This window comes from Marmota flaviventris, chromosome 10 (assembly GCF_047511675.1).
Source record: "Marmota flaviventris isolate mMarFla1 chromosome 10, mMarFla1.hap1, whole genome shotgun sequence".
Taxonomy (NCBI): Eukaryota; Metazoa; Chordata; class Mammalia; order Rodentia; family Sciuridae; genus Marmota; species Marmota flaviventris.
The window spans coordinates 8,874,950-8,887,219 of record NC_092507.1 but is presented as its reverse complement, the minus strand read 5'-3'; the positions used below and the strand labels follow the sequence as shown (position 1 = coordinate 8,887,219).

The window sequence follows — 12,270 nt, the reverse complement described above, 5'->3', positions numbered from 1 at the left end:
AGGGGTGTAGGTCTCTCTATGCCGACACCAAGCAGATGGCAGAGCTGCGGTGCTTCTAATTCTCGAGGCTGCTCTTCCTGGTTCTTTGTCATCTTCTGTAACTGATGTCTCTGTTTGCTTCTGCCTCTGCTCACACTTCTGTGCTACTGCGTCTCTCGTCTGGGCTCTGAGGCTGTAGGGTCTGCATCCTTGGACTCAATCAGCCGTGGATTGAACAAGGTTGAAAATAAGTGCATCTGGGCTGAAGGTTTAAAGACTTTTTCTTGTCATTATTCTCTAAGCAGCACATTGTAAACCGTTATGTAATGTTCCCATTGTATGCAGTGACATAAGGAAGGTTGAGGTGACTTAAAGCACACAGGAGCATGTGCATAGGTTAGGTCCATAGCAGGAGGAACCCCCGGGCAGTTACAAAGCATGGGAATTCTTCAGCGTGCTCCCCAACAACCAATGGGTCTTTGAAGAAATCAAAATGAAAGTGTAAAATGCCTGCAGACCAATGAACAGGGCCACACAAGATATTCAAACCTGTGGACACAACAAAAGTAATTCTAAGTGGGAAGTTTCCAGCAAGAAATACCTACATTAGGAAAAAAAATCTCAAATAAATGGCCTAGTCCTGCATGTCAAGGGACTGGAAAATATATGCATGGACTATGCCCCCAATTAGTAAAATTGGGAGAAGATATGAGTTAATTAAACTTTACAAGTAGCTGGATTCCAGACATGTGCCACTCCAACCAGCTTTTCCTACTTGTTATTGTCTTGTGGACCAGGCATTGCACCCAAGGGTGCTTTGCCACTGAGGCACACCCTCAGAGGGGATTTTGAGACTGGGTCTTGTAACCTTGCTTACAGCCTCACTAAATTGATGAGGCTGGCTTTGAACTCACCACCCTCCTGCCTCAGCCTCTTGGGCTGCTGGGACTACAGCTGAGCACCACCAAGCCGGCTTTTGCAGTTGTTTTTGGAAAAGAATCTTTGAGGACATCAATTTTACATACCTGTGCAGACCAATTAAAGAATGCATTCCATTTTTTTTATGTGGGTTTTGGTTCTTTCTTTTTGAATATTTCTACCAGGTAGACAGATCTATTCCAATTAAACCTTCCCAATATGGTCACATCATTTTTGGACTTATTTATTTGTTTATTTATTTCTGTGATGCCTTGCTGGAACCCAGGCCCTTCCACATGCTAGCAAGTGCTCTACCACTGAGTGATTCCCCAGCTCCCTGAATTAGCTTTGATGAAGTTCACTCATTTCTCTAGAAAAGCATGGATTCTGGGTTCCTAGACTGTACAGGTGAAATTGGCCAGTGTTCCAGAAGGGGTTCTACACTGTTTTGATGCAGATGCACAAAGGACTCTGCATCTTTCAGTAGCTGCTCCAAGTGTTATAGTTAAAGCATCATCCCGGGTTTCACAGATTGACTTCTAGACCACTCACTTATAATTGAATCAAGCCTTTATTGAAGTACACAGATGGCAACTGACCAAACATAAAGCTGTTCCCCTGATCAGTCCCAAACAATTGCAAGGTTGCTCCTTATAAGCCTGAAAACCACAAAAGGGGTGTTTGGGGGTCCAGCCAATGCAAGCAAGCCAAGTTACAGAAGCGGGAAAGTGCAGTCAGGTGGAGGGATGCTCAGCCAATCACAATTAGCCCAGTCACCCCAGTTACAGAAACAGAGTCCCGTTCCCCTAGTTACAGAAACAATGCCCCATTAGGTAGTTCCGTGTTCTTAAAGGTTTCTATAGCCAAAAGAAAAGAACATCTTGCCCTGGTCATGACTTTCTACTTGGCATGGTGGTTTTACAAAATGGAGTCACAAAACAATATGGAGTCACTTTGGCTGGACTATCACACAAGGAGTTGAACCCAGTCCCATCTGCCTGACCCAGCCACCCTTACACACCCGATCCTGTTTGTCATGACATCCTACATTTGTGTGCTGTCTCACAGCACAAATGAACCTAGAGTCCAAAATGAGCAGCTCAAAGAGAGGTGAGTGCTTTATCCCCAGGGCTCTGGGAAGACCAAGAGCCCTCACAACCCTTCCAGTGTTCAAGGGGTCTGGAGACACCAAAGTATCTTCAAGTCCCTTTTTAGTCATGATAATTCTTAAAAGAACAAATGACGACAGATCTCATTATGCATATCTTTGGCTTCATTTGAACCCAGAGTCCAGCAGCAGTGCAGAACAAATGCTGCTCAGAACCTTCCTCCTGCCACATGTGCAAGTTAGACTTAGAGCCACAAAAAAGGAACTTCCATGAAGAGGGGGTGAGGCACATAGTTCACTGTTTCGGGCAGAGATGAGCTGGTGTGCATGGCCCAGACTCTGATACCAGTTCCAAGAGTGAGCTGCAGTCTGCTTACACATCCAAGTGGGTTCCAGTTCACCATGTGTCGAGAGTTATTCAAGCCATAATTAAAACACGTCCATTGGCAGCTTTAGAACACCTCAAATGAAGACAGGGGGACCTCGTTCTCATCCTTGGATGGGAAGCTAAGGCTAAGGTCGCTGCGCAACCCAATCAGCCCAGTCCTCAGCAGAGGGAAGTGTTAGGGGAAGGTCTGTCAGTTATGTGCAACCCCCGCCCCACAAGAGCTTGTAATTTATTCAGTTTCATTTTGAAATATTTGCAAGTTTTATCTACCTATATGATTCTACTATTTTGCTGAAAGAGAATTTGGACACCTTCAATGGGCACCAATAGTTTGAGGACACACTACCTAGGTGGATGACAGGCAACGTTTGGTGAGACCCAGAGGCTCTGATCAAAGTACAGCATGGACACCTCCTGCAGGCACTGGGAGTCAGACACTGGGGCCTGTCATATGCACAGATGCCGTTGCCCAGCGCATCCAGAGTCAGGGACCTGAGGTTTCTGAGTCTACATGAAGATCCATGAGGAAGGGGCAGTGTTGAATGTCTGGGTGGCACTGAGGTCCCTGAGAAGAGGTTTTCTTGCCTTGGCTCATGTTCAGTGCCTACATAGAATGTTCCAGGCCACCTGTGTGCACCTGCATGTGTTAAGACACAGAGTAGCCATACATCATGACCAGATTTCAGTTTGATCCCTTGACTTCCTGGGGCTGAACCTTATTGTTCACCAAGTACCCAGGGCCGTCTTTCTCCATCAGCACCTGGAGAATCCCAAGGTTTCATCAGAAAGCCAGGTAAATCCATCACAGAGGACATCAGAATACTAACCTTGAGATTCCCTTCATTTCTGACTATTTATGGACCAGCCATGAAACACAATAGCTTCTTCCTGTGCCCATCAAGCCTGAATCCCCTTGTAGAAATCCAGGTCCCTGTGTATGTCTCTATGAAGACACATGTCCTGAAGGTCCTATCCTTGGGGGGATTCCCTCCAATGGAGCCCCCTGCTGCACCTTCCTTTCCCATCCACACCTCAGGCAGTGTCTGAAATGGTGGGCTCTGAGTTCCCTCTGAGGTGACCTTACATCCTGGTTATACCTCCAATTGCCTAGAAGTATGCTTTTGAAACACACCCAACTAGACAGCTGTTGGACAGGAACAGTGAAGGAGGCCCTGGTTGTAGAGGAACAAGCTACCACATTGAGGACATGGGACAGTACAGAACACAAGGACCTTTGGCTGCCTAAAGTCTCTCACTATTGCTGTGAGCTCAGCACAGAGTTGGGAACATCTCCCTGGGGGGATGGCACCCTGGGCATCATAGCTCTCTAGAGGGGCAGGGTACAGCTCTATGCTCATCTGGCTCAGCCTGGAAGTGTGAAGCAGCAGGTCCCTTAAGGCTGACATGGAGATGCGGTTCCCATGGAAGCTCAAAACCCTGATCTGGGAGCAGCGTCTCAGGACAGGCAGCAGGGCCTGGAGCTGGGAGTCAGTCATCCTGCAAGTTTCCAAGTCCAGGCTCTTCAGGGTGGCTGTAACAGTCTCCAGCAGAATTTTGAGGGGCTCTGGACTGAAATTGGTCAGTTTTATGCCCCTCAGTTCCAGGTGTCTGAGCTGTCTGGTGTTTGGAAATCGGGAAAGATAATTCCAGTCAGAATCTGACAGCCGGCAGTTGGTTATTGAGAGAGTCTTCAGGGGGGTCTTCGGGTGCCTAAGGAGAAACCAGACAGTTAGTTCTGAGGAACAATGTCACGGTGGGAGAAGACAAATTGGCCCAAACCCAAAGTCACCCTGGTCATCAGACAATGGTCCACACTTAGGATGCTGCCTCTTGTAGAATCTGGTCATTCACATCACCCCATGTCAGGGCGAGGTTCACCATCACTCCTGTGACCAGATGGGTACACATCTCTATGGCTCCTTTCCTCACTGCCAAGCAGAAGGGCACAGCTCTGTGCACAGGAGGAAATGGGGAGTCATCTACAAAGGATAAACTCAGGCAAGATGAAGGAAACCCACCGGGGTTGTCCACCTGCGAGGCTCACACCCTGTACCCTCCATCCCTGCTCCTCACCCTCAACCCCAGAATCACCACCTGAGGCTCAGAGCAGCCTTCTCCAGGGGGGCATTAGAAGCAGCTCCTCTGCTACCCTCTGGAGAGCACAGAGCTTCCCTGTCGCAAGGTGCAGGTGAGGGGGCTTCCCTCCTCCAGCGCCCTCTCCTCTACCCCGTCTCCCACCACCCTCGCTGGATAGGCCTCCCAAAAAAGGAACCTCACCCACCCTCTCTAGCTCCTGTTCTCCCCAGCTGGCTTCCAAGCAGAGTTATGCTTCCGAGACCACGGACCCTGGTTTAGCCCTTTGCTCTAACACAGGTTAGGAGATGGAGCTTCAGGATACAAAAGGGACAGATGAGGGGTTATTTACCTTCCAGTGTCTTGTTCACCATGAGAGTGTCAGTGGCTGGCACACAGTAGGTGCCCTTTCAGATTTACTGATACTGCTCTGCAGAAGATGCTCACCCCCCTTACTCACCCCAGCACGTGCTCCAGGTGGCCCTTGAGGAGGAGGACAGCATCCACATGGAACTTCCGCAGGCAGTGCATCCTGAGGAACTGCGAGGTGAGCTGGGCCAGCAGCCGCTCCTGCTCCTCTGGGGAGGTGTGGGCAGGCACGCGGACCTGGGAGACCAGCAGCATCCTCAGGTTCCTCATCTGGCCCAAGAAAGGAGCACAAGCAGCCAAGGTGGAGGGCGTCCAGGTGCAGTGCACTTCCACCTTCTGGACAGAGTCCAGCTGCAGCAGTCTCAGGACCTTCCTGGTGTGGCGGGTGGGTTTCCCACAGATCTTCAGCCTCTCGCAACACAGGTGTACCATGTCCCTTCTCTGTGTGACCCACAGGAACAAGTGGACCTGGAATTCATCCAGGGGCCTTTCTGTGAGGCACAAGTCTATGACTACCTTCAAGGGTGGCTTAGCTGCCATTGCTGGACCATGTTTCAATTTTCAATTCTTCTTCATGGCCTCTGGTGAGCGGGCATCGACCATGGCTCCAGACCACGACCTCCAGAAGTTCCCATGAACCTTCCACAAATCCAGCACCTGCGGTTTCCACCTCCTGCGGGGACCACAGCAGAGTCTCAGCCCTGAGGCCCCTTCCTTCCCCTCTGCAGAGTAGCTACGACTTTCTGTAGCAGAACTTGGAGGGGCACAGGACTTAAACTGGACATCTTTTGGAGGAAGAGGGACTGGGAATTGAACCCAGGGGTGCTCTAACACAGACCTACATCCCCAGTCCACTTCCTTTTGTATTTTGAGACAGGATCTTGAGAAGTTGCTGAAGCTGTTTTGGAACTTCTGATCCTCCTGCCTCAGACTCCTGAGCTACTAGTATAAGAGGTGTTCACCTCCACACCTGGCTTTAAATTTTATTGCCATCAAGATTCAGCTGTCTGATACCCAGGCCCCAACTCTGATTCCAAGTACAGGGAGTTAGTAATTGAGAGGGTCTGGTGGGAAGGGTTGCCTAAGGAGACACCAGGCAGTTAGTTCTGAGGAGCAATGTCAAGGTGGGAGAAGACAAAGTGGCCCAAGCCCAAGGTCACCCTGACCCCTGATGATGGTCAACTCCCAGGATTCTGCCTGTTGCAGAATCTGCTCATTCACATCACCCATTTCAGGGTAAGCCTTACACCAGGTAGGTCCACCATCTGCAAGGCCTCCATCCCTGCTGCTCACCCTCAACTTTGAATCACCAACTGAGGCTCAGAGCAGCCTTCCCCAGGGGGGCATTGGAGGTGGCTCTCTGCTCCCTGCTGCAGAGCACAGAGCTTCCCTGTTACAAGGTGCAGGTGTGGGGGCTTCCCTCCTTCAGCACCCTCCCCTCTACCCTGCTTCTCACCACCTTCGCTGGACAGGCCTCCCCGGGAAGGAACCTCACACCCACCTCACTAGCTCCTCTCCCCACCACCTGGCTTCCCAGACCACAGACCCCTGTTTAGCCCTCTGCTTCTGTGTGGGTGGTGATGAGTCCATCCTTCAGGACTAAACAGGGGACCAGACCCTGAGGTCCCTCGGTCACTCTCCAGCATCTCCTTCTCTGACATCACCAGTGGCCGGGCTATAGCAAGTGCAATTTATTTGTTCATTTATGGTCCTGGGGATGGAACCTAGGGGTGCACTACCACTGAGTCACATTCCCAGCCCTTTTTATTTTTTGAGGCAGGGTCTCCCTAAATTGTTGCAGCTGGCCTTGAACTTATGATCCTCTTGCCTCAGCCTCCTGAGTTGCTGGGCTTTTAGTTCTGTGCCATTGTGTCCAGCAGCTCAGGCAACTGACCCTACCTCAAAATAAAATTATTAAAAGGACTGAGGTTGTATTTCAGTGCTAGAGAGCCTCGGGGTTCCATCCCAAGTACTGAAAGAAACTTTTAGAGAGAAATTATAAAAGCTGGGTTACAAGATCATAGAGGATTTGAATCTTAGAGATGGAAGGGAAACCTCTTAATTATCTCAGTTCTGGGTTTAGGAAGACCTGGGATGGCTTTTCTTCTTCAGGTAAGAGGGAATTTCCTGCATAATCAGAGCATAACCTAAATAATAGACTTTTTCTTTATTTCTTTGTTGTTTTTTTTTGTGGGGGTGTGTACTGGGATTTCACTCAGGGGTACTCGACCACTGAGCCACATCCCCAGCTTATTTTGTATTTTATTTAGAGACAGGGTCTCACTGAGTTGCTTAGTGCCTCACTTTCTGCTGAGACTGGCTTTGAACCTGCAATCCCTCTGCCTCAGCCTCCTGAGCTGCTGGGATTACAGGCATGTGCCACTGCTCCAGGCATAACGGATTTCTTCTGCAGACAACTCAAGTTTATCCAAGCAGGTCTTATGGCTTTCATTTGCCACCTACTGTTAAAGGTGAAGAAAAACTATTTTAGAATCCTGTGCAGTAGGAGACCATAAAACAAATCATTTGCAAATTGAGTGAGAGGCATTTCTAGGACACTGTATGGTTGAGAGGTCTTGGCGTGATGCCTGAGAGGGGTGATGTGGCGTTTGAGGGTACACTTGTAGATTCCCAGTCTGGGTTTATTGCTTATTTTTCAGAAGGCAACAGTGTTGGCTCTGCTTATCACCTGGGTACCAGAGACAGCAGAGTGAAGGTGTCTGCTGAGAACCATTTGGAGTCTGCAGGCCCATTAGATGACAGGTGCTGGGGATTGGAATTGCAGGAAAACTTGCATTTATAATTTTATCTATTGCACCTAACTCTTGGGTACATGTCCAACCTCCCTTTAGGTTTCTTGATTGTTGGGTTGTTAAATTTTACAAGGATTTATAAGTTGTATTCTATGAAGTTCTCTACAGTAGTAGTGCACTCTTGGGTTCAATCCCCAACACACACACAGACACACACACACACACACACACACACACATACACATACACAAAGACTCAGACTATTTTTCCCTGAACCTCAGCCCTTGTGGAAAAGGCTATGGTCCACTATGACCTGAATAACTCAGATGGAAGTCTCCTACTATCCTCAGATAAACTCCTTTGGAGAGCAGGTTAGTGTTCTCAGTTCCGTTGGCACCCCTGCTCAGTACCCTCCACCCCTGCTCCTCACCCTCCAGTGCAGAATCACCACCCAGAGCTCAGAGCAGCCTTCCCCAGGGGGGCATTTAAGGCAGGCGCATTACCTCATCGAACAGCCACATGCATCGGAAGGAATGGCACCCAGAGAGAAGTAAAGAATGGACGGTATACTCAGAATGGCCCTGCATTATTGTGATGCCTTGAGGTCCTCAGCTCCAGTGTCACTGATGAGCACTGATCAGCCACTGGGTTAGCTTCCTGACCTTTAAGCTGAAAACCATGGAGGACAGCAGAGGCTCTGCCACAAGTTCCCCAAGTGGCTCATTTGCAAGTCGCTCATTTGCAACCATCCATGCAGGAGTCGTACCCTGTGTACCTCTCAGCACAAATGTACAAATTCAGATTCCTGTTCCTGACTCCTAAGAAACATGTCCCCATCGGTTCCAAGTCTCCCGACGGGAACCAAGACTCTGTGACCCAGGCCTCCTGCATTAGCTTTTCTGTTCCCACTCATGTTAAGTAGTTCCCTGGTATCCTGTTTCTAGTTCCCCTTGGAGAGACACTCGTGTCTTTCCTTTATTTTCAAGTGCACAGGAGAACATTTCTCATATATGCATCCCACTAGGCAGGCAGCCAACAGCGACACGGACTGGAGGGCAGGTTATAGATAAACCAGTTGCCACATCTATGGCAGGGTTTAGTATAGAAAAGGATGCTCTTTGGCTCTCTCACATCCCTCAGTGTCGCCATCAGCTCATCGATGAGTTGGAAAAGTCTCCCTGGGTGGATGGCACCCTGGGCATCATAGCTCTCCAGAGGGGCAGGGTACTTCTCTAGGCTCAACCGGGTCAGCCTGGAAGTGTGAAGCAGCAGGTTGCTCAGGACCGACATGGAGATGTCATTCCCATTGAAGCTCAAGACCCTGAGCTGGGAGCAGCAGCTCAGGACAGGGAGGATGGCCTGGAGCTGGGAGTTGGTGATCCCACAGTCCTGCAAGTTTAGGGTCTCAAGGGTGGCTGCAGCATTCTCTAGCAGAATTACGAGGGGCTCAGGACTGAAACTCGTCAATTTGCTGCCCCACAGCGTCAGGTGTATTAGCTGGTCGAGGTTTGGAGACCCCGACAGATCATTCCAGTCTGGATCTGAGAGCAGGCAGTCGGTTATTGAGAGGGTCTCCAGGGGGGTCTTCAGGAGCCTAAGCAAAGATCAAGCAGTTAGTTCTGAGGAGTGATGTCAAGGTGGGAGAAGACAAATTGGCCCAAGCCCAAGGTCACCTTGACCTTCTGATTATGGTCTCCACCCAGGACTCTGCCTGTTGCAGAATCTGCTTGTTGGCATCACCCTGTCTCATGCTGAGCCTTTCACCCCCACTTGAGTGACCAGGTGGGTCCATCATCTCTAAGGTGCCCCTCCTGGCTGCCAAGCAGAAAGCCACAGCTGTAGCAGAGGGGGTCAGGGTGAGACATGCACAAATAACAAACCCAGGCAAGATGGAGCCGCACAAACTGGGGTTGCCTTCCTGCAGGGCTCACACCTGTACCCTCCACCCCTGCTCCTCACCCTCCAGTGCAGAATCACCACCCAGAGCTCAGAGCAGCCTTCCCCAGGGGGGCATTTAAGGCAGGTCCTCTGCTCCCCGCTGGAGAGCACAGAGCTTCCCTGTTACAAGGTGTAGGTGTAGGGGCTTCCCTCCTCAGGCGCCCTCCCCTCTACCCTGCTTCTCCCCACCTTTGCTGGACAGGCCTCCCAGGGAAGAAACATCACACCCACTCACTAGCTCCTCTCCCCACCACCTGGCTTCCCAGCAGAGTTCTGCTCCTCAGACCACGGACCCCTGTTTAGGACTCTGCTTCTGTGTGGGGGTTTAGGTGAGACCTGGCTTCAGGACAGAGTGATACAAACACTTCATTGACTTTCTAACATCTCCATCAATGTTAAGTCACCATGGCTGGCACACAGCAGGTGCCCGCTGAAGTTTCATGTGACAAAGAGTTTGCTCTGATGTCCTAGGACAGTTCCCTCTGCTTCCTCACCTGAGCACCTGGCACAGACGGCCTTCTAGGAGGAAGACACCATCCAGGTACAGCCTCCGGAGGCTGTCCATCTTGGCAAACTGTGAGGTAATGTCATCCATCAACTGATCTCTCTCCTCCTGGGAAGCATAGGCAGACACATAGACGTGGGAGAAGAAGAGCTTCCTCAGGTTGCTCATCTGGCCCCAATAGGTGGCAAAAGTAGCCAAGGTGGACAGTCTCCAGAAACACTGCACGTCCAACTGCTGGATAGAGTCCAGATCCAACCTCTCCAAGATCTTCTCGATGGTATGGACGGGCAAAGAGCACATCTGCAGCTTCTTGCAGCACAGCTGTATCAGACCCTTCCTCTCATCCACCCAGTGAAAGAGGAAGGAGTGGAATGCATTCAGGGATCTTTGCTGAAAGCGCAGGTTTACTAACACCTTCAAGGGCAGAGTGGGCCCTGTGTCTGGAGAGGCCTTCACTGTTTGCCTCTCCTTCATGACTCCTGGTGAGCAGGCATCGACCGCGGCTCCAGACCACATCCTCCAGAAGTTCCCATGAACCTTCCGCAAATCCAGCACCTGCAGTTTCCACCTCCTGCGGGGACCACAGCAGAGTCTCAGCCCTGAGGACCCTTCCTTCACCTCTCAGCTACTGCCCCCTGCTCCACCTCTTCCTTCTGTCTCACTTTTCTCTACCCCTTGCCCCTTCAATCTAGCCTGGTGCCCCCACCTGTATCAGCTGAGGGAGGGGCAGGCACAACCTCCTTCAGGGGTCAGCACAGCTACCACAAGCAACTCCACATCTGGAAGCCCCTCCCAGGTGGGGTCAGCATGGCCAAGGCCTCTCCACCCCTCCTTGCTGGCAGCACAGGAAGCCTGTTGGGCACACTTCAGCACCCACTCTCCCTGCCCACAGCCATCACTTCCCTGGACACCAGGGAGCTCCCTTCCAGGGTCCCCCTCACCTGGGGCGATCCTGCTGGGCAGCCAGCATGTCCAGCCCATCCAGTGCCGCTTGGATCATCTCCAGCTGTGGCTTTTTCATCAGGGCCCCCAGCGGCAGGCGGGTGAAGGGCCAGGCCTGCACCATTTTCTTCAGGACCTCAGTGTGCCCCCCGCTGAAGGCCTCCATGAAGAGTGGTGGGAAGAGCTGTATGGGCAGGTGCTCCAGAGCTAGGATGGCCCTGGACTTGTCCTTTAGGAGGCTGCGCCCTGCCAGCTCCTGGAGTGTGGGTGGGGTCCGCTGCTCATCCTTTGGAGTCTGCATGGAGCGATCCTGGGGGATACCCCGCCCAAACACATCATTCACAGCCAAGCTCCATAGCTCTACCTTAAACCCACCCCGAGAAAACCACTCAGCCAAGTGGATGCTTTGGCAATTGATTGATCCAATTTCACTCCTTAGGTGGCAAACCAGGCCTGGTGCTTCAGGCCTATAACCCCATGGCTTGGGAGACTGTGGCAGGAGGATCACAAATTCCAGGCCAGCCTAGAACTTAGAGAGACCACGTATCAAAATAGAAAAATAAAATAGGGTTGGGGATGTAGCTCAGTAGTAGAGTGCCCCTGAGTTGAATCCCTAGCTTCAGTAAATAAATAACTAAAGTGGGTGTCATTGGTTTTCATTTTTAAAAAGAGCAATTTTTAAATTAATTTACTTACTTACTTGTACTTTTCTTCTTCTTCTTTTTTTTTTTTTTTTTTTTTTTTGGTGATACTAGGGATTGAAGCAAGGGGTAGCTTACCACTGAGCTACACCCTTACCCCTTTTGGTTTGTATTTATTAACTTTGTGGCACAGGATTAAACTCAGGGTGCTTTGCCTCTGAGCTACATCCCCAGCCCTGTTTGTTTTTGATACCAAAGATTGAACTCTGGGTACTTAACCACTGAACCACATCCTCAGCTCTTTTTACTTTTTTATATTGAGGCTGCTTAGGGCCTTGCTAATTTGCTGTGGCTGGCTTTGAACACTAATCCTCGTGCTTCCTCAACCTCCTAAATTGCTGGGATTATAGGCATGTGCCACCAAGCACAGCAAAAAGTATAATTTTAAGGATGCACAATATAAATATTTTTATTATCAGAAAATAGAATTCCAGGGCTGGAGATATGGCTGAAGCAGTAGGGCACTCGCCTGGAATGTGTGAGGTACTGGGTTCGATCCTCAACACAACATAAAAATAAAAAATAAAGATATTGTTTCTACCTAAATCTAAAAAAATAAATATTATGTACAAATAAATAAATAAGTCTTCCTTAAA

At 50.1% G+C, this 12,270-nt stretch overlaps 1 protein-coding gene across 1 annotated transcript; it reads right to left on the bottom strand.

Annotated features, from left to right (window-relative positions):
- Positions 1-5,364: 5,364 nt before the first annotated feature.
- LOC114078864 (PRAME family member 12-like) lies at positions 5,365-11,274 on the bottom strand. The gene is made up of 4 exons (XM_071618548.1): positions 10,973-11,274; positions 10,021-10,602; positions 8,720-9,182; positions 5,365-5,508 (listed from the first exon to the last, which is right to left on the bottom strand). Exons 1-4 carry the CDS (start codon positions 11,272-11,274, stop codon positions 5,365-5,367), a joined length of 1,491 nt encoding a protein of 496 aa, XP_071474649.1.
- Between the last annotated feature and the right edge of the window lie 996 nt (positions 11,275-12,270).